Below are 22,895 nucleotides of genomic sequence, written 5' to 3'. Positions count from 1 at the left end.
GTGGTGCCTTGGCGTTCCTGGCCTCCTTCAGCTGACTCCCTCTCTCTCTCTCTCCCCCCCCCCCCCCTTTCTCTCTCTCTCTCCTGCATATTGCTTTTTCTCAAGCGTTCAGATTTGGTGCACATTATTAGCGTACAGGTGTGTTGCCATAGAAACAGAAGTCTCCATTTTGCCTCTGGGAAACCAGTCCGCAAAAGCGAAGAGTTTGGATCGTTTAAGCAAACGTAATAAACAAAACTCTTCAATAAAGGAAAATTAACACTCTGGATGGAGATATCTGGCAGGGGGCCTCAAAGTCTATCTACATTCGCGTATTTGATATTTCAGTAATTTACATATGTTACACTGGGCTCAGGGCTCGTATTTGCTGGCTTAGGAAGAAAACGAGGACCAAGGACCAAGTCCCGGGGGGGTGAGATGCACCAATATTCTTGAGAATTTGGGCAGCAGGGAGGGACATCCAGAAAGTGCATTGTTATTATTATTATTATTAGCGCCTACTTGATAGTGTGTTTGAATGCATGCAAATACTTCCTCTTCATGCATTATAGCAAGCAGGATTTTCACATTTTCTTTCAGCATGATTAACCGGTATTATATCATGACAACATGAATGCATACTACTTCATAAAATACTGAGAAATGCATTCACATAAAACTTTTGCGCTGAGCTGTATCGTTTTTTTTAATACTTGGGGGAGGGGGGAGAGGAGATTATTATTCTTATTATTATTATTTATAACACACGTCAGACAAGCAGCCTTGTTATGCATTGACATTTTCTGTGCTTATGTAGGTTAACCGGGGTAAGACTGGGAGCGTGAGGGAGCGTGTCCATCCTGACCTTCACCCAGGCCAGGCCAAGGGCAGGTCCATCATCCCTCCAGCGTTAGCGCCGCCATCGCCCTACAAGCACTTCAGAAAAGAAGACGGGCCCTTCACTCGTACAGAGACTGGTACGAAGCCAATGAAGAACATGAAATGAAGAGGTGGCAAAGAAACCATGACACAAACCCCCACAAGACATTGGCCAGGAGGTTCTGGGGAGGGACGCCATGAAGATGAGGCTCCCTCATTCTTCACGCAGCTGCAGGCAATAGCGGTGGTAGCGAAGCTGGAAGAACATTTGCTCTAGAATAGAATGTGTCATTCCAGGCAGAGAATAGTGTTCGACCACCCCGACATGCTTGAAGCCCAAGGACTCATACAACTTGTGGGCTGCCACCTTCACCGCCGTGGTCCCCAGCACCACAGAGGAGTAGTTATTGACCACGGCAAACTCCAGCACCTTCCGACCCAGGGCTTTTGCGATCCCTTTACCACGGTATTTAGAGTCCACGGACATGCGGCGCAATTCCAGCGTGTTGTCCTCCTCGTTGCCTCGGGCTGCCACGATGCCCACCACGTTGCCATTTAACACGGCCACCCAGAAGCAGGAACCTGTTGGCACAAAGCAGAGGTTGAGTGGGAAGGGAACGGATCCTTCTCCAGAGATACATCTCTGTCTTTGGAAGGCTCTTGCGTGTCTCCTGCCTTTGAACATCATCATCAACACGGAGGAAGCACCCAACGCAGGTTCTCCTTAGAAACCGCAATTAGCCCCAAATTACCCTGTCAGACGCCTCCCTATAACATTTCTTGCACTACATCCAAAACAAAATTTTCTCTTTCATTATATATTGTCTAAATATTGGAAGCGTTGAGTAGTGGAAATGAATTATGTTTTGTGAGCTTTGCCATCTGTGAAAAAGGAGCTTGCGAACGCCTGTCTTAATTCGACCAGGATTTCGCTCCTGTGAAGCAGCACCGAAGCTCCTGAGGGGAAAACGGGCCGGTTCTCCGTCGCTTGGTACCTGTGGTTTTAAAAGGCTCCAGTGGATCCCCGACCTCACGAGGCCTGGATGAAGCAGCACACGAAAGGGGCCTCCTCACCTCACCCAGACATTTGCTGCTTGCCACAGGAGGCTTTGTGGCTCGGAAGGCCAAGCGAGCCCTTGGCTCTCCCCTCAACTCTCTGCCTCTTCCCAGCCTGTTACCAGTTTCCATGATTATGACGGGCAAGTTCCAGTCTCCGCAAAATTTGTTCGGACACATTATTTTGTCCTTTATTTTTCCCCCTGAAGGCTTTTAGACACCTGTGAGGACCCATTGAACTGCAACCGATCCCATTTCGGTTACAAAGACTTTGGGTCTTTGGCAATTGAGATGGGAGCCCCAGGCTTTTGGAGGTTGGCAGCCACGTTCTGGCTCGCCCAGCGCCACATTCAAAAATAGAGACAGGCAGGACAAGGGTGAGGAGACAAAGCAACGCAAATAAGGAAACAGTTAATAGTTTGGACTATGCATACGCATTATGAAGAGCCTGGTGGCTGAGTGGTTAGAATGCAGGACTGCAAGCTAATTCTGCTGCCTGCCAGCAGTTAGATTCTGACCAGAGGTGCATAAAATGAGGATCCGGATTGTTGGGGGAGCAACAGGCTGACTCTGCAAACCGCTTAGAGAGGGCTATAAAAGTACTGTGAAGCGGTATAGAAGCCTAAGTGCTGTGGCTATTGCTACTTCTAGCAGTGCCAAGCAGATACTTCCTGCGTTTCAGAGAAAAGATGGAAATTCTTAGCCTCCTTTGGCCTACGAGGATCTAAAGGAGCTCTCGTGATAAGATCAAAGGTGTTTTATCACCCTTCCTTACGGTTAGCCAGCTCCAGGATCAGATTTTAGATGCAAAATAAATCTGCTGCCTAGCAGAGCTTAAACCTTCCTACTTTTAACCCCAATTTTAAAAACCACAAAAATGTAATTATGAAAATGGGCAGCTTGCTTCCAAATTTTGGTGTTGTGATCCTGGAGGTAAGTTGAATGGAAGACTCTGATGCACACAGTAAGGGTATTTCATGCGCGTACATACCTACATATATATTCACGTCCATACGCATTACATATTTTACAGCAGTGTTTAGGTAAAAGACTTATTTCTCAGATTCCATTCTGATTTAAAATCACCATCTGGGAAATATGTCTATGGGGAATCTCAGTCATCCAGATCATGGTTGTTGTGAAGATGCCTTTTTTCCCCCCCCAAGAGACAACTGGACTTCCTTGTTTTTTTCCCCTTGAAGATGTTTCACTTCTCACCCAAGAAGCTTCTTCAGTTCTGAGAAGTGAAAGGTCTTCAAGGAAGAGCAAAAGAAGTCCCGTTGCCTCGTGGGAAAAGCACCTTTGGGAGCATCTGGCAAACACATGAAACGTCATTTCTCTGGATTCTTCCTGGAACCCAAACCTCCTTCCTGGCCATCATCTCGAGAGCCAATAAGTGAAAGAGAAGCTCTCCTGTCCTGGCTGGTAGGAAGGACTGCCGAGGGAAAGAAAGGCCACCTCTGAGGGATTTCCTCTCCTTGGCATTTTATCCCAAACTTAACAGAAGTGACACCTCCCATCTCAAACCATCTTGGATCAAGGGCCCCATTAAAGTATGGGGTTCAACGGGCATTTTAATGACTTAATGAGGATTTTCTTCGCTGTTCAGTCTTTGTACCTTATTCATGTCTTTGTATAGTTTGATGGCTCCTCTACAGCTTCCAGGGATGGCAAAGTGTGTTTGTGACTCATAGACCCACAATTACGCTGAGTGGAATGACATTGGGAAGAATAAGGAACTCTTAGCGATTAAAATTTAGACTGGGTGATAATTTCTGAAGCGGCCAATGCAATGTTTAATTCCCTCAAATGGTCTAGAAGTTAAACCAGAGCCAATTGGCTAGTTATTGCTCTTCTCCCATTTTAATTTGAACAGACAATTTCAGTGTCAGCTCACAGACACACAGGCACACAGACAGGTCACTTGTTAAAGAGTACTTCGGAAGTGGAAGGGAAATAGCTTATCAACTAAAGTGTTTTGGCTTTCATGTGAACACAGCCGGTCTCAAAATAGGTGACCGAATTCACTGTATTTTTGGAAGATCCAGCCCCCGTCTTAAGAACTGGGACCACACCTCTCAGCCCACTTAATCACTCTTCCCACTGCTCTATAAACACTCACCAGGCTGGCCGGATTCAGAGTTTGCACGCCATCCTAGAATCTCTCTTCTGCTAGACCACATTCTTCCCTAACTCGGGATATCAACATTGAACAACCTGTTTTCCAGCTGCAGGGCCCCCGTCTCTACTTCACTGGCAGGCCAGTCCTCTAAGAATTCCTGGTGCTACAGATAATTACAGAACTTCATGAAACAAACAGGCTTGTATTTCACGAACTGACATTTCAGCCTGGACTTCCATAGACAACGATTCTCAATTGGAAACCAATTTGTTATTCCCACCCTTAGAGGTACTTGCAAAATGAATCTGTGTTACTGTGTTTCCCCGAAAATAAGACCCAAACTAGGAAAATAAGCGCTACATGATTTTTCAAGATGCTCGTAATATAGTCCCTACCTCAAAAATAAACCCCACCCACAAAATAAGCCCCAGTTAAGATCATCAACCAGAGGGGTGCATTTAGTACCACATTTCCCTGAAAATAAGGCCTAACTGAAAAATAAGCTCTGACGCATCTTTGGGGAAAAAAATTAATATAAGACCTGGACTTATTTTCGGGGAAACAAGGTATATTGGTCTCTTTCCGTTCTGTCTGGGTCAATGCCTCACTGCCTTCCTCTTCACCCTGATTCCACAAATGCACCTTACATTTTATTGCTCTCTCCTTGTTCCTAATATGACACCCAAAATCACCCACTGCCCAAGTCCCGCCAGGTCTTTGCCAGAGAGCAGAATTCTTGCCTGGTTACTCCATCAGGAGTGGCCAGTGGCATACACACATTGAAAGGAAGGGCAGGTCAAGGGATCCATTCTTAACATACTCATGATGTCTATATGTCCACCTTTGATCCCAAGAAACTAGTTTGGCTTAATTAGTTGAAGAGGGGGATCATCACCAGATGAGTCTTGATTCCCAGAAGTTGTCTTTGTGAGATTTTGAACCAAGATCCAAGAGATTTAGACTCTCTGGAATGATGACTGGATCCTTTCAGAGCAGATTCGGATTATTTTGATGCCATGTGACCATAGTTTGAATTAGAAAGAGAGGCTAAAGGGTTGCAAAGGCTCAAGGAACATTAAGCGGCCAGGGGTTCAATGATAGTGGTGGCAAGGCTGGAATGGGGCAACTCTCCATAGCCAACTCACTGTGGCCAACTTGCTACCCGACAACCTGCCACAGGACAACTCAACAATTCTATTTTGTCATTCATCCTGTCCCTCCTTTGGCATCCTTTCTTTAATGATTCTATTCCACCATTTCTTCCACATTAGAGTAACTCTTGTCCCTCTATGGAGAATTAGCTGTGGCAAGTTGTCCTATGTCCATGGCAAGGACATCGATGAAACAGGACTTCTCCTGCGTGCAACTTCTCAGCTAAAGTTCTACCTCAGAGGAATTCCTTCAAGAATGTTCTAAGGTGGGCGAGGAGAGCCTGGGTTCCTTACCAAAGCACATAAGGGGATATAGAACCCAGGTGGCGCAGTGGATAGAGTGCAGTACTGCAGGCCACTTCAGCTGACTGTTATCTGCAGTTCAGCGGTTCAAATCTCACCGGCTCAAGGTTGACTCAGCCTTCCATCCTTCCGAGGTGGGTGAAATGAGGACCCGGATTGTTGTTTGGGGCAATATGCTGACTCTGTAAACTGCTTAGAGAGGGCTGAAAGCCCTATGAAGCGGTATATAAGTCTAACTGCTATTACTACTGCTATATCCATGATCCCTCCAGGACAGACCCACTCCAAGTGGGTCTTCCAGGCCTTCTTTTTCATGGCTGCCCGGGATCCCTGCTCACGAGAAGGAAGGCAGAAGAAACCAATGCAGAAAGCAGAGCGGCCTAATGAGGCACCCAACATTCCCAGCTACCTTGGCATCACCCACCAAACCTGCCACTCTTTGCAAGTAGGCGTTATCTGCATACTTGCTGGCCTGCAACTTTATGTTGACAGATTCGTTGGTTGGCTTAATCAAAATGCCTTGTGGATACTTTTAACATTTTGAAAACCTTTGGTGTTGTGCATTCAATGATTCAGTGTATTCAATGTATAATGTGTCAATGCATTCCCAAATGAATATAGGAAATGCATTTAGTTTGAAATGGAGGTCAACCAATCAGCCAGCTTACAGATCATGGCAAAGAGTAAACTCACAGAAAGACCCACAAGAATTTGGGATATAATTTTTCCATCTCTTGCTGGTCAAGAGAGAAAAAGCTAATTTGGTGTAAAGTCCAGCCGACACCTCTAAAACATGCCAAGGACGGCAGAGGTGGGTTCCTACCGGTCAGGCCCAGTTCGGCTGAACCGGTAGTGATATGGCGGTGTGGGCCGCTGGAACCAGCAGTGACCCAGGCCTGCCATGCCCCCGAACCGGTTCTCCAGTTGGCGCTGTCAGCGCCGCCATCTTGTTTTTTAAGTTCTGCGCATGCGCAGAACAATTTTAATTGAACTGGGCACGCACGCACACGCACGAGCGAACCAGCAGTCAAGCCAGGACCCACCCCTGAGAAACGGGGCTGTATTAGTTGAAGGCCCTTCTCCAAAGTGCAGTAAGAACTGGGAGATTTATTTTGAACAGAGATGTCAAATAATTGTGACGCTGAGGTGACTCTGCTCTTCTCAAGCTCCAACTTAAAGAGGCTGTGAGGGCAATCAGAGGAACTTACCCTTGCAGAATCCGGGGCGTCTGGCAGGGCATTGCATTGCGACCCCCAAAACAAGCCCTGCCTGAGGCTGCTGGGAATCCACGGTTAGCATGGAGACAAGGCACATTTGATTCCCGCAACGATGGAGGCACCTCCGGAGAACCTGAAGGACCAGGGCCAGGGGAGTAAGCGGACCCTGGAGAAGCTCTACCTCTAGGGGGCTGCCCAGCTGAGTCCACCTTGCTGGCCCAGAGCCAAAGGGCGACGTTGCCCTTTGCACCCAGAGCGGGCAGCCAGCAGGCCTCTTTGCCTGGGAGGATTCTGCTTGCCCAGCCATGAGTTGAGACTGAAGCAGGGATGACATCGGAGAAAGATGTCTTGGTCTACGGCGAGAAATCTGTCCAACCCAAATCAAAGTTCTGAAACTTCTGAAAACCAGAAACATCACCGAGTGGAAACAAAGACACCTACTACGAAATAATAAATAAACCAGCCATGAAACAAGCCAGACACAGGAGCGAAAGGATGGAAAAAGGAAAGAAGAAGGGAAAAAAACCAAATTCAAATCTTCAGTCCCAGCATGCCTCCCTTCTGGGCTTGATGGAGCAACTGGGCCTTCAAGGCTCTCCTTAAGCAAGAAGGAAACGAGAAGGGCAGAGTTCAACCGGGGGGGGGGGGGGAGATTGTGATAGAAAATGCCCCAGGCCCCGTCAGGCAGCATTCTTGATGTGGCTTGGAGGGAACCTGATCCTGAGGGATCCTTGGTGCTTTCTGAACATCAGTAACATCATCACTGCTGGTGCATCATCGCTGGCACTGATGAGGTTACCTAGTTGGGTAATTAAACGTCTGCAGGAAAACAAGCAAGCTCAGAGAGCACCAAGATCCTTTCTCTCAACCCTGATCTACAGATGGACTGGATCCCATCTGATCTGTTCTGGCAGGCAGATTCATATGGGAGAAGGAGGCCGGACAGTTCGTCTGTTAAAAATGAAAAATAAATGGCTACTATTTTCATTTTATCTCCTGTACCCCATAAGACAGCTTCCAGCTTCCCTGGCAGGTTTATTCCCGTCACATGCCCGTTTTATTTCAACACATCCCTTGCCACTCACGCCTGCCACAGGCAGACTCCCTTCCAACCCCAATTGCTGCAGCTTATCCAAGTCTGAGCGTGTGTTTATTTCCGTATGCCTGGAGGAAGCCAAATACTCGTGAGAGGCCGTTGCAGAGCAAAGTTGCTTAATTTAACTACCTGTCTTTATTTTTTCTCTTCCCTTTGGCTTTTCAGCCTGTCCCTCTTGCCAGGCTTAAGTTCCGAATGGTTTTATCGCGGGAAAGATATTCTTTCTTTTAGCTCTCTGCCTTTCTGAGATCCAGCTTCTCGGGGAGGGAATTAAATGTCAGCTAATTACCAAGGGGTGTATTTGGGATATTTATGTGGGGGGGAGGAATTTTGGCTGAAGAAAGTTGTTATTTTATACATATAATAAGAAAGCTGTTGTTTATATATATAATAAAATAATAATAATAATGGCTGTGTGTGGAGGGAAGGTTAAGGGTTTTGCTGCAAGTGCTGACATTTATTGGGGTCAGATAGAAAAGGGGGAGATTCCCTCTGGGGGGGCTAAGGCTATCTTCCCCACTGCTGGGGGCTTGGGGCAATAAGCAAGGGGGCAGGACAAAATACACACACCACCTGGAACATTAGGAAAAAAACCCACAAACTTCATTTATTTTTGCAATACAAAAGGGAAGCCAATTAGAAGAACTTCAAAAATACTGACGTGACTGCAATTGGGGGGGAAACCGGACAGGTAGATAATACACCTGGGCATTGCCTTTGGGCTGCCAGGGATTGTTCTCTGAGGGGAAGAATTCCCGTCTTCCGGATATTTCCTGGAAGCAGTGAGACTTTTGCAGGCCCACCACCGGAAGGAAGACGGTCAGATCGATTCTTGAGGCTCCTGTGGAAATTAAGAAAGGAAAAGCCACAATGTCACCAAATCTTCTGGACATTCCTTTCATTTTTTGATGAAACACGTGTTGCAGAAAACAATTTGTGAAGTCCTTTTAGCTTTTATACAAAAACTGCACTATATTGCTCTGAATCGATAGAATAACTTGAATTGAATTGAATTTATTGCACTTATATGCCGCCCTTTTCCCCGGAGGGGACTCAGGGCGGCTCACAATCCAAGTCAGGGAAGGGGTAACTTACTCAACCTAATTAAGTTTTGCTCGCTCTTTAAGGCAGTGTGTGCCAACCTTGGTAGCTTTAAAATGGGTGGACTTCAACTCCCAGAATTCCCCAGCCGGCAAGACTTGAAGTCCACTCATCTTGAAGTTCCCATGGTTGAGAAAAGTTGCTTTAAGGGTTGGAGTTTGGAAGTCTGGTTGCACTTACAAAACGAGCGAGGGAGATTACTGTCTCCCCAGAAAGTAATTGTGTTTCTGCGGCCCCGGAGGAACTTTGGGGATCTAGTGCTGTAACCTGGGTGAGACCATGAGAAGCCAAACTTCTTTCTCAAAATGGGGGAGTCTTCATGCTGGGCAAAACTGAAAGAATGCCATCCTAAGATGCCCTCTGCCAACCCAAGACCATCCATCTCTGCGTGCCTACCTTGGTCCGCGTCTCCAATACCTGAAGGCCTTGAGGTTCATGTTTCCTGAGCCTGAAAAAAGCAAGAAAATTTTAACCTGAGCCAATTCGAAAAGCATGCCCCGAATTTCAATATCTACTGCCCCAGCGCCATGCCTCTGTCCCGTCTCTCTCTCCTCGTCCTCGGCCCAACTCCAGCCTTACACCCACGTTCGCTTACAGCTGCCCTGTCACTTCAGATTCGTCCTCCTGTCAAGCCTCCCGCTGCCCCTCCATTCATACAACACACAATAGCCCCATATACTTACCAAGGGAGAGCTGGCAGATGCTGGCTTGCAGGGGAAGTCTTCATACTTGCCCGTTATCCTGGGTAACCCGGGGAGGCTTATGGCATAGCTAGGGAAAGGTCAATGGCCTGGGGGCGGGGGAGCCACCACCGGCGCTGCTGTGGTTATTGTCTCTTCCACCAGTGCTACTGACCTCTGCAAATAAAGAAAGGCTCTCTACACAACCAATCGGATGCAATTAATGTACAATGTCCGGGAAACAACATGTACACAATTGAGGCATGGGACACACAGGGCACTGCTTGTGCCCTACAGTGGAATGAGACAGGACCCCCCCCCCCAAAATATGGGGAGGAGGGTCGGTGGCCAGAACTCATTTACGCGCAGAGAGTGAAAGAAAGTGGTTTCTTGCAAGCCTTGAAAACTCAATATGGATTCGCGACACAGTCTGTCGGTGATTAAAATGCGCCAATATAACATTGATTAAAGTAACGTCTTCCACACCCCAAATCAACGGGGGTTTTGCTTGCAAATAAACAGCAAACGATTAAAATGGATGGTCAGCCAAATCGAAGGGCTGATTAAATTTCCTTTTTGGGATCAACACGATTACAGGATGACCTGCTGTAGGCAGAAAACCAGCTACTTAATATTCTGAGCACTGATCAATTTAAGAAGAAACTTCAGTCCATGCTCAGTCAACAATCAGTATCATTTATTCTCTCTGCAACACCAGTTTCCTGTTTTGACTGATATTGCAGAATGCCTGCTTATCTTTAAAAAGACACACCAGGAAATTCAAAGTGAAATTTCCTCTGGGATAATAAACGCATTCATAAAAATGATAGAGGAATATACAGCACTGCTTAAGAGAAACAAGAAACAATTCCAAAGATATACTTGGGAGAATTGAGAAAGCTATAAACATCTGAGATAGGGCGACACAAATAGGAGGATTTATAAAGGTTGATCAAGTTATCTCATAGCCCAAGATATACAAATAGAATTAAGAATAGCATTTATGCATTCACTTCATGTAATTTATCCAAACCAGAATTGGCTTTAGCCTTATTACAGAGCTTAATGTTATAGATCTTTGGTCTTTGATCTCATAGTCACCCTTTTTTTTAATGTCTTCTGTTCCAGCAAAGTTACAGAGAAAACTTTGTTACTGGAAAGATATTTCATTATGTTTTTGAATCGAGTGCATTCCAATCTTTGTGAAGATTTAGAAACTGACCAACTTGATCATCTGATCAATTATTTGAAGGCAGTTTCACATGGAAAAAGTAAGCACCACTCCTACATTTATTACTGCCCCAAAGACCTAAAATTGGAATTGGGTCTAGCACATCAGAGGGGAATGAAATGAAATGGAAAATAAGAAGAAGAAAATGAAAAAAAATAAAGATTAAAACCATTGTTAGGCAGAGCTGGGAGGAACCTATTTAATTGAAACCTCAGATATTTCGTGTGGTTTGCTCTTTATTGTTGAAGTGTGCGATATCACCAGGCCTAGACTGAAGGGGTTCTCAGAAAGAACAGGACAGAATAACAGAATCAGATGGGACCTTGTAGGTCATCTAGTCCAACCCCCACTGCCCAAGCAGGAGACCCTACACCCTTTCTGACAGATGGCAGTCCAGCCTCTTCTTGAAAGCCTCCAGGGATGAAGCTGCCACACCTTCTGAAGGCAACTTCTCTTCCATGGGCTGATTGTTCTCACGGTCAGGAAATTCCTCCTTATTTCCAGGTTGAACCCCTCCTTGGTCATTTTCCATCCATTAGAAGATGATAGATGTCGATGAATTTGGAAGAGGATTTTAAAAGATCACCAAACAATTGGAGGTAAATCATTCCACGGTCCAAAAGATCATTGGAGATCTCAAACAACGTGCCAGCTCACTCAGGACAGATTGTCCCAACAAGTCCAACCCGAGAGCAGAACACATTGGCTTTGCTGGACGCCCTCGGGGAAGGTCAGAAAAGGTGACCAGGACTCTGCAATCATCATAAATGCGCATGCTGATTGCCAAGGACTTGAATTTTCATCTCATGAACATGTGGGACCTGCAAAGGCATAATAGCCAGAGCTCTTAGACTTATGTACTGCTTCACAGTGCTTTTACAGCCCTCTCTAAGCGGTTAACAGAGTCAGCCTCTTGCCCCAAGCAATCTGGGTCCTCATTTTACCAACCCTGGAAGGATGGAAGGCTGAGTCAACCTTGAGCCTGGTGAGATTTGAACTGTCAGCAGGAGCCTGCTACTTTTCCACACATAAGTGTGAAAAACGCTCACAAGACACTTTCCCCAGCACCATTGTAACTTTCAAAGGTCATTAAACGGATGGCCATTGTTGTGGAGTTCCTTTCACTTCACCTGGTCTGAAGGGCTTCGGTTAACGCAGCCTAAAACCACAGGAAGACTTTTTTGAAAAACAAACTTAGTGGCTTCCCACTACAGGTTAACGTTTAGCTTTACACCAAGGTCCGATTTCTCTCCCCCAGGGACTCTGTCTGTGCCTCGGTCTTCTTCAAATCGATGTGAAAGTCTGCACTGAACTCTAGTGAGAGGTTGGTCCCTTTCCAGCCCCTGAAGAGAAACTCCTTGTGCCAATCAAGCCTCTTTCTCCTTGAATAGACCTGACAACCACATCCTCCCTTTTGGCAGCAGTCAGAGAGCCAGTTATCTAACCAGGAGCCTCTCTCTCTCCTCTCCTCTCCTCTCTCTCTTCCTCCCTCCCTCCCTTTCTCTCTCTTTTTGTTATTGTTCTTGGCTTTAAAAAAAAAATCAAACCTCAAAAGCATTTCAGTTGCTTTTTGCCTTGCAAATTGAAGTTGCAGCCTGGGGGAGATAAATTAGCTAAATTATTTACTAAAAAAGCCGTAGTAAATAATATAAAGTTTGCCATAGAGAGAAAACTTTTCACTTGGAGCAGCCGATGGCCACCAAGCAGCCTTCGTAAAGGTTGAATGTTTAAACTTAAAAGTCTGGGTCCACCCAAAAGGGAGCTCTTTGCAAACTTCATTTCTGATCCCTTCCTGAGTCTGGGACAAGCTGCAGGCTGAGGAGGTTATTCTGTGGGACCCTCCCTCGCCTGTGAGCCCCCCACCCGCTTGGAGTGCTCCTCCACCGAGGACGGGCGGCTGCTCTCCCTCCCTCCAGTCCTCCCAAAGGGGCCTTTGTGTCGGGATGTGCAGGTGGCAGAAGAGGCTCCGAACGATGAAATTCCGAATGAGCTTCTGCCACATTTTGCCAAGAACCGAAAACCCTCCACATCTCTTTGTCCTGCAAGGAACTCGGCCACTCAAGGGGGGAAGGACATTGCCTTTGGGGCCTCCGAGAAGGCTGATTGGGAGAAGCCCCGGTTGCCTTATTTCCACCCCGTCATAGTACAGGTAGTCCTCGACCTAGTGACCGTTCAAATGCGGTGATTCAGTTAACAACTGTGGCAAGGAAGGAACCAAATTCACTTAACAGCTATCTCACTTAGCAACAGGAATTTTGGGCTCAGGTGTGGCTGTCTGTGGTGGACTCTCTCTCCCTTCAGTCCCTGGGCAGGAAAGGAAAGGCAACTGGATAGAAAAAGAGACAATTTCTGGGAGGCAACAAATCCTTCCCCATGTTTGTTCCACCCTGCGCATCCCCCGTCCCCCACTCTTCTTCTTCTGCGGCTGCCACCACCTGTGACCCTAAGGAAGAGGGGGAAGAGGGTGGGGGGAGAAGGGACAGGAGACCCTCTTCTCTCTGCACAAGAGGCAGGAAGGGGAGAAGTTCTGAAACGGTGGGAGGGCTGTCATCTCCCACAGAAGAAACCGGAAAGGAAGGAGTGGGGTGTGTGTGTGTCAGGAGAACCCCCAATCTCCATGGAGATGGAGCTCAGGGGAGAAACCCACCCTCCTCTTCCTGGGAAGAGGAGGAGGAGGAGGAGGAGGAGGAGAGGGTGGTCCCTGATGTACTTAGAAGGGGAGGGGGTGGAGAAGGGAGAAGAGCAGCTCTTCTGAAGCTGAAATGCCACTTTTAGCACCAACCAAGAACTCTTTCAGGCTTCAAAGGACGAGAAGTCCTCTGAATAAAAGGGGGAAGGGAGCTGCAGCTTCAAAGGGCTGTGAGCACGGCAGGGAACGGCCCCTCACTCCCACAGAGGACAATCAGGGATTTGATGTGGACACGGTCCAATTCACAGCAATTCTTGTCCAGAAATGTTGAGCATCCATCAGCAAGCAGAGCAGCCAACGTAGGGCTGGAGATGGATGCCTCAACCCTGGCCAAGCGGGGGGGCGGCCTTTCCACGGGCCAGGTGCCATTGCCAAGGGCCCCTCCAAGGGCGCTGGGGCGGGGGAAGAGCGTCTCTGACCAACCCTTCCGATTAAGGCGTCCTCAAACACTCCTTACACTTTATCCGTAGCTCGGGGGTCTCCAGCTCTTTAATTCCCAGAATTCCCCAGCGGGGGGGGGGTGTCTTCACGTGGAAGGTGGGAGGTGACCCGGCTGATCAGAGGCCAAGCAGCAGAAGCAGAATTCGCATTTGACCCTCCAAGGCCAGTCAAAAGAGGATTTTGTTTAGAATCCAGAGCCCACCCTTGGTCATTTCTCTTTCACCTTTACCTATCACTCTCTCTTCCCCCTCTCATTTCTTCTTCTCCCCGCTTTCCCTCTTTTCTGCTTGGCTCCTGTACTTCCCATTTGTTCTCTTTCTCTCTCTCTCTCTCTCTCTCTCTCTCTCTCTCTCTTTCTTTCTTTCTTTTTCTTTCTTTCTTTCCTCCCTCCCTTTTTTCCACTTCTCCCATCCTAACTATTTCCGCTCCCTCGTTTCTGTTTCTGCTCCCTTCCTGGGCATTAATTTCTCCTTCCTGCTCTCCCCATCAACCTCTACCTGCCTCCTCTGTTCACCCACCCCCCTATCTCGCATTCTGTCATCACTCCCACTTCTCTGGCTTTGCATTGTGTTAAGTGGCACCGCGAGGCTCCGGACCCTCCCAAAAGAGGCTCCCTTGTGCAGACATCCCGCCTCCTCGTTGTCAAGATTTGCCAGAGAGCCTCCTCGCTTTCCATTTTTAACTACCCCCACCCCACACCTACCGTTTCTGTCTTTCCCCTCCCTTTGCAAAAAATCTCAGGGTTCACTTGAAGACAGTTATCAACTTCTCAACGCTTCTCGTTGAGCACAAAAATGCATGTTAAGACCACACTGTCGAAGTTGCATTTTTAAAATAGTAATTGAAGTGTCTGATAATTTGCTGAAAACAACCTCCACACGCACCGATTGTGACCGTAAAGTCTGCAGCAGCCGGGTTCAGAAGAGCAACCCACGGCTCAATCCCTCCATGCTGGGAGGAAGTGGGGGGGCTGGGGGTTGTGTGTCTGTGCGCCTCCCAGGGATTGTGAAACAGCTACACTTCCACCTGGGCATTTCTGCAGCCTCTGCTGGAAACTCATTCATGCCTGCTCCTAAACTGTGCCTTGAATTGCAATGGGGCTGACCCTCTGCACGCTGCCAACTGCCCCCAGGGCCCCCAGCCAGAGACTCCGGGGCTTGCACTTGGGGTGTGTGTGTGTGTTTGTGTGTGTGCACAGACTCCGCAGTCCTGATTTGGAAAATAAAGGGGGGGGGCACACGTCTTCCCTTGAGTCCAGCAACCAAGAAGTCACACTTGGGACGCAGCTTCAATTCGTTCCTCTTCCTAAATCAACTTAATGAGCCAAATAATGACTCAGTGCTCCCGTGGCTTCACACAGCGCAGGGTCACCTTGCAAGATTAGGGCTCATCCCGCCCAGGTGTCGCTCCGTTACACGGATTCACACATGCATTTCAATGCAGGCCCACGTTAAGTCGTCTCACAATTAAAATTCCACACCTGAGGTTTTTTCCCCCTCCTCCCACCCATCCTCTGACTGAGATGCGTAGCTTTGGGAATGAGTAGCTACAAACTCCTTTAGCTCCACACTCCAGGGCTGCTAAAATCTCAGCTTCATCAAACTCAGCACGCACAGTGCTCACTGAGCACTAGAAGGATGCCAAAGGCTTTTGGTCTTCAGGGGAATTTCATAGTTATGGGCCCTTGCCTGGTCTCGAACTTTGGGAAAGCGCCATTTTCTTAAGGATGCTAGACTAGGGACCAGGCAATGTTCACATGGGGGCCTCCCATTTCCGACTTCCACAGTCAGTCCTCGACTTACGACCTAGATCCTTACTGACCGCATAAAGCTGCAACGTACCTACCCGAAGGGTTCTTAGGATCCGGATTTGAAGTTCCAACCAGCCGCCCCTCCCCCATCACGCTACCACATTTATGGCTGTTTGCAACCACGTGACCACAATTGACAACAGATTCCCCCAAAACTGGGACTTACGGAACTGGACGATGGTGAATGAGTAGTTCACTCAGTGACCTCCACACACACACAAAACCCCAGGTGTAAAATCAGTTCAAGTCACACGAGCAACCTGCTTTACAATCATTGAAAGTCACAAGTGTGATGCAGAATCTCCCTCGTGGTCATAACTGGAGGGCCACCTGTGTTGCAGCCTATCCTCCTCCTTTCCTCCTCCTTCCTTGATGGGAGTGAGCCTCTCTCTCCCTCTCTCTCCCTCTCTCTCTCTCTCTCACACACACACACTTTCTCTCCACTCCCCCTCCATCCAGGTTGGCGGGCCCTGCATGCCAGCAAAAGCCAGCCCCCTCCTTTCTGCGTCCCACACGCATACCAGGTGTGGAGCTTCACGGTGGGTGCGCACCCACAAGCTTTTGGGCCCTGTCCAAGGCCTCATTTCATGCATTTTCCTCTTCTTTCTCCCTCACCCCCCCCTCCATGGAAGAGGGCCCGGGCAATGCGGGATGTGTGTGTGTGTGTGTAGCATTGCACTATGAATGAGGGCTTGTTCCTTCGCTCCTGCTGCTCCAATTGCAGCGCAGAGAAAGAAGCGCCAATCTCTAGGAGGGGGGGACGACTAGAAATTAACTTCGCAAAGAGTTCCAAGTTTGCAGTTGACAAAAGGGGAGAAACGACAACCACCACACACACACACACACACACACACACACACACACACCTTTCTGCCTGCCCTGCCAATGCCTTTTGCTCTCCGGCCAAAAGGAGAAAAAGGCCCTTTGCTTTGAAAGGCGTCCTGTGTTTCTTCTGCCCCCCCCCCACCAGGGCTCCTCCTGCAAGTCCTCCCGCAAAGCCCCCAAAGCCCCCCACTCTATTCACCCCACCCCCACCCAATGGCCGAGCCTGGGGATTCTCTGAAACGACACACCGGCAGTCCTCGATTTATGGCCACAGTTGAGCCCAAAAAGTCTGTTGCTCAGCAAAGCCATTGTTAAGTGATTCCGCCCCACTTCCCAGCCTTTCCTGCCCTGGTCGTTAAGTGAATCCCTGCCGTGTGAAATGAGTTTGTTTGTCAGAAGGTGAGGAAAGGGCAGCCTGCAACCGTCACCAGTCCCTGTCAGTTGCCAAGCAGACTCTGGGTTGGGATCAGGTGACCCCGAGGAGGCTGCAGCCGTCGTGCGTGGGAAACGTCTCCCCTTTTTTCAGTGCTGCTGTAGCTTCGTATGGTCACTAAGTGAACAGTCGTAATACTGGAAGTTCTGATGACAAGAACTTTACTGAAATAAGGTGCCGTTTATAGAAACCCCTCAATTTGCCCCAAATATCTGGGATATGTTTCAAAAACATTTTCTCCCTTTCCCAAGCCTTGCTGGCCTTGATTAAAGGCCGGTTGTTATTGCTAGCGAATGCAAGATTTCGAAACCACACAGGCATCACCGTCTTATTTCTGTCCACCTTCACAACCTTCCCACAGGCCTCCCGCTTTCAAACACGGCCCTCAGGTGGATCCACGGGAGCTTCCCATAGCTGGAGAGTGGAAGCGTCTTTTTTTCTGAATCAGCAAAACCAACGGCACAAGCGTATTAATGGGAGAACGGAAGAGGGTCCTTAAATGCCCACAATACGAACACCTGATTGGTTAAGCAACAAGTAAGAAATATTCAGAGATCCGGAGCCCCTAAAACATTGTAAGATCTACCGATTCCTCTCAACCCTCGTGGCTGATCTAGGGGACCTACAAACACACTTTAAATACGGATTGTCCAGCCCAAGGATAGCAATAGCAGTAGCAGTTAGATTTATATACCGCTTCATAGGGCTTTCAGCCCTCTCTAAGCGGTTTACAGAGTCAGCATATCGCCCCCAACAACAATCCGGGTCCTCATTTCACCCAGATAGATAGATAGATGATAGATAGATAGATAGATAGATAGATAGATAGATAGATAGATAGATAGATAGATAGATAGATGATAGATAGATAGATAGCAATAGCAGTTAGACTTATATACCGCTTCATAGTGCTTTCAGCCCTCTCTAAGCGGTTTACAGAGTCAGCATATCGCCCCCACAGTCTGGGTCCTCATTTCACCCACCTCGGAAGGATGGAAGGCTGAGTCAACCTTTGAGCCGGTGAGATTTGAACAGCCGAACTGCAGAACTGCAGTCAGCTGAAGTGGCCTGCAGTGCTGCATTTAACCACTGCGCCATCTCTATAGATAGATAGATAGATAGATAGATAGATAGATAGATAGATAGATAGATGATAGATAGATAGATAGATAGATAGATAGATAGATAGATAGATAGATGATAGATAGATAGATAGCAATAGCAGTTAGACTTATATACCGCTTCATAGGGCTTTCAGCCCTCTCTAAGCGGTTTACAGAGTCAGCATATCGCCCCCAACAACAATCCGGGTCCTCATTTTACCCACCTCGGAAGGATGGAAGGCTGAGTCAACCCTGAGCCGGTGAGATTTGAACAGCCGAACTGCAGAACTGCAGTCAGCTGAAGTAGCCTGCAGTGCTGCATTTAACCACTGCGCCACCTCGGCTCCCCAGTCGATGGGCAGGATTATCTCAATATAAACAACCAGAGATGCAATATAAATTCGAAAGCCATGCTTTTATTGGTCTGAAGGCTCCCTGGAGCTGCATTTCCTGGCGAAAGCTTGAATTTCAGTTCAACCCTTGAGAGGATTTATTTCTAGTTAGCAATGAACATGATTTGTTTTCAAATTGCTTTGGGTGTTCATTTGAAGTTATTTCCTCCTGCTTCCCTCCCCCCCAACACCACCACATTAAGCACAAGTGGCTTACAGGACGACTCGAGGAATCTGGTAAACATACGTTTCAAATGAAACCTTCCACAGGATCCCCCCAAAATCCATAGCAAATCAAACCTCATTGTAACCAGGAGGGCTCCAGTTTCAGGGTCTGCGGAGGGAACTTTCCGTTTTTCTAAATCAAGGCATGCCCCCACTCCGAAATCTTTAAAGGGGGACTTTGAAATCCCACCCCTCCCGTTGTGATGACCCGCTCTGAGGCCAAAGCCCCCCCAAACAGCCGAGAGTTGCAGCATCATCTTTTCTTCAAACTCACGGAGGAGACTAGAATAAGCTCCTTCCTCCTCTGGAGACCTTCCACTAATTCAGGAGGGTTGTGGATTCTGTAAGTATGCTAACACCTTTCCCCCCCTTACTAACACTTGCCCTGATGAGATATGGAAGCCTCCGGAGCCACAACTGAGGCTTGGTGCATTTTGCAAGAGAGAAGCCCTCCCGGGATCTTCCGCTGTGGAGAAGGAGCCGCGTTTTAAGGATGGATCCCTTCCTCACTGGATGTCCAGAAGCATGGTCAGCACACCGGTGCCAATCTCAGGGATCTAGGCCTTCCCTCCCTCCAGACAGTCCTCCAGGCACCCGGATTTCAATGACAAAACTCACACAAACTGGAGTAGCTTTCTGCCAGGACGAAAGACCCTGTTCGTTCACCAGTCCCTACTCAGAACAGATTTAACTTCTACCTTGTTTCACAAACCACTTGAACGATATTCCTAGGTTTCAAGCTGAAGGACAACACCACGACACCTTTTTTTTTAAAAAAAAAGGGAGACAAATCCTATCTAGAGAAAGACTTGATTAGCAGAATCCTCGGGGAGTACACAAAACCCTCCACAAATGGACCTCAAGGGCAATATAGATACGCACAGAACATATAGACACAGTTTACTGCAGTTCTTTCTCTGAGACAGGGCAAAATACAGTTTTGTGGTTAAGCTGCTTGACCCAGGAGACGGGGAGTTCTAGCTCCACCTCGGCCATGGAAGCCGGCCGGGGGACTCTGGGCCAGCCCTTCTCTCTCAGCCCACCTCACAGGGTTCTCGTTCTGGGGAAAACAGGAGGAGGAAGGAATAGCAGGTATGTTTGATGCCTTGAGTTACTTATAAATGCATCAAATAAATACATAACTATAAGTACCAGTTTTTAAAACACACGCACACAAACCACACAAACACACCCCCCTCTCCATAAATCAGAGCCACCGGTCTGTTGTGCAAAGGCATCCACGTTGTCCGAGAGGAATTCTTGAGGCGCCTGGGTGGTCTTGAGAATGTGGAGGAAGGTCAGAGGGGGGGGTCGATGCTTGGGCTGGAGGCCGACTCCAAGTTCCAGGTTCCTCTGGCGTTGGCCAAAAGGCCTCAAAGGCAGCGCAATGGGGAGCTGGTGGCAAAGCAGCTCTTGGGGCCCAGGTCATTACCAGGAATTGAACTCACTTGGAGCAAGAGGCACCTGCCTCGTACCCTCCATTCCTGGGCCTTTTTTAAACAGGCAGAAACGGGGTTTTATTGTACAGGTACCAAGTATTCCCAATAATATGATTTCTCAATCTTTCCCCAGATATTTCTTTTTCTTTTCTTTTTGTGCTACAATACTTAAGACATGCAAGATTTATTTTACAGAAAAGCCCAGGAAAAGTCCTCTCAACTGGATCGCCTGCAGCGTCCCAGGCTCAGCCCAGGGAGGACAAAGGGAATTGGCTGAGACTCAGCTCTCAAGGCTTTTTAACCCAAGTAGCAGCTTTTTAAAAACAAACAACGGCGGAATATTTTCCCTTCGTTTCCATCTAGAGGCAAAGGATCCAGGAAGCCAACCAGCCTCCCCATGATCTGGACCAGGGCTCTCCAACCTTGGCAACTTTAAACCTGGAGGACCTCAACTCCCAGAATTCCCAGGCTTCCCGTTGCTGCGGCCGGAGACCCCTGGTCTAGGGGGATGACGGGCCCCTCAGGACAGGAGGGCAGGCGCTGAATTATCCCGTTGGACGGACGGTGGGGGCGGGTCAGTTCATCACTCACCTGGGGACTTCATGTAATATTGCTCGATGTCGGACATGTCTGTGTCCAGGGCGCACTCCAGGTAGCGGAGGATGACCTTCCGACTGAAGTAGTACCTCGTGCCCATCAGGAAGACGGGCAGGCAGCAGGTGGCCAGCCAGGACTTGGTCACCACAAAGCAGATGACTGGGGAGAGAAGGAAGAGAGAAAAAGGACACCCGTCAGGAGAGAGAAGGCAGGGCGGACGCTGGACCACAGACCCCCAAAGCCCCGCCCACCACGTGAACCCCCTCCACACCTGTTGGGCGACACAACACACACTCCCTTGGCTGACACACAAGACCCCGTCTTCAGCTGATCAAGGCCTTTGCTCTAATAAATAGTCATCCACTTGCGACGATTCATTTAAGGACCATTCGACGGCACTGAAGAAAGGGACCGAGGGCCGTTTTTCACACTTACAACCGTTGCATTATCCCCCTGGGGGTCTTGTGATCAAAATCCAGACCCTTGGCAACAGATTCATATTTATGACGGTCACAGTGCCCCGGGGGTCATGTGACACCCCCCCCTTTGTGCCCTTCTGATAAGCAAAGTCAAGCCAGATTCACTTAATGACCATCTTACTAACTTAACAACTGCAGGGATTCACTTAACAACTGCGGCAAGAAAGGTTGTAAAATGGAGCAAGACTCACTTAACGACTGTCTCACTTATCAACATAAATGTGGGGCTTGATTGTGTTTTTAAGCCGAGGACCGACTATATTAAGATCTGAGCGCTCTGTTTTACAAAACCCCCAAATGTTTCCATTTTTTGCAGACAGAAGGGAAAAAGGGGATATTCTTGATTTGACCTGCGTTCTCTCCCTACCGGCCCTGTTAAAGGCTAAGAGTTGCACTAAAAGGCTTGTTTCTGCACATGGGCAGCTGCTGAAGCGCCTGGGCATTGATGAGAACACGGCCCACAAGGGCAGCGGAGGAAACGGACCTTTCTATGTCGCAAAAGGGAGCTTAACGTCCTCCAAAACAGAACCGGGGCAAAATTCAGATTGACGTCCAACATCCTGTTTATTGGTGTCTTAAGGCTTCGCTGGTCTGCATGACTTTATTAGGCGCATCAAACTCTTTAACACACAAGCCTCATTTATCTACAAAGCAGCATCTCAGCTTCTTTGATGACATAAATGCAGCTGGGAAGGTACTTAACGGAGAGTTTTCTTCTATTTCTCATTTATCTTTCCAGCGCTGAAAAGGGGAAAAAAAATTAGGCATTCAAGCACTGCTACAGTGCGCGCAACAAATCGATTCATCACCAACAGGATTTTACTAAGCGTAATTATCTGAGGTTCCGGTGCCCCAGGATTTATGAATCGCTTGTTACAGATGAGCTCCAATGATGTGGAGTCCAGGTAAGGATCCGTGGTCTCATCGTTTCCCACCTGGGCTGTTGCCCCCCCCCCCTGCAGGAAATTTCTCCCAAGTTCCCCTTGGACCCACCAGCTCTCCTCCTGCCCCCCCCCCCGATCTCCGTGGGACAAAATTACTTCTGAGATCCCTAACAGGCATTCTAACTTTTTGTCTTCCAGAGGTAGTCCTCGACATACGACCCACAATTGAGCCCAACATTTCTGTTGTTAAATGGGACACTTGTTAAGTGGGTTTTGCCCCATTTTACCCCCATTTCTTGCCACAGTTGTTAAGTGGATCCATTGACTTTACTTGTCAGAAAGTTGCAAAAGGTGCTCACAAGACCGTCGTAAGTATGAACCAGTTGCCCAATGGTTGAATTTCGGTCACATGACCACAGAGAGGCTACAACAGTTGTAAGTGTGAAAAACAATCCTGTCACCTTTTTCGGTGCTGCTGTAACTTTGAATGGTCCCTAAACTAACAGTTGCAATTTGAAGGTTTCGAAGTTATCTTGCACCTGACACTTGGGAGAATTATGATTGGACTGTAACTGGGATGCCAAGGGGTGGGGAATGGGTTATTCTATATATCCATCGCTTTCGCGCCTAAATAATCAGTCTTTCGCTTTGCTACGCTTCTGTTCATTTATAATTAGTAAAAGTACACTTGATTTCTATCAATGGAGTCTCGTGGTTTTCTTTCCTAATTATTCATTGGAGGAGTGCTGACACCTGTACAGCA

At 47.9% G+C, this 22,895-nt stretch overlaps 1 protein-coding gene across 1 annotated transcript in view; it reads right to left on the bottom strand.

The window, feature by feature from the left end:
* Nucleotides 1-479: 479 nt before the first annotated feature.
* Nucleotides 480-22,895, bottom strand: part of NAT8L (N-acetyltransferase 8 like) — a 33,913-nt gene continuing 11,497 nt past the window's right edge. The window contains exons 2-3 of the mRNA XM_032226923.1: nt 20,764-20,928; nt 480-1,440 (exon numbers count right to left, since the gene is read on the bottom strand). Coding sequence (XP_032082814.1) covers nt 1,073-1,440; nt 20,764-20,928 — 533 coding nt within the window. The 3' untranslated portion in view covers nt 480-1,072. The remainder of the gene's footprint in view (nt 1,441-20,763; nt 20,929-22,895) is intronic.

Source organism: Thamnophis elegans, chromosome 11 (assembly GCF_009769535.1).
Source record: "Thamnophis elegans isolate rThaEle1 chromosome 11, rThaEle1.pri, whole genome shotgun sequence".
NCBI lineage: Eukaryota > Metazoa > Chordata > Lepidosauria > Squamata > Colubridae > Thamnophis > Thamnophis elegans.
The sequence above is the reverse complement of the archived record's forward strand: the minus strand, read 5'-3'. Positions and strand labels throughout refer to the sequence as shown.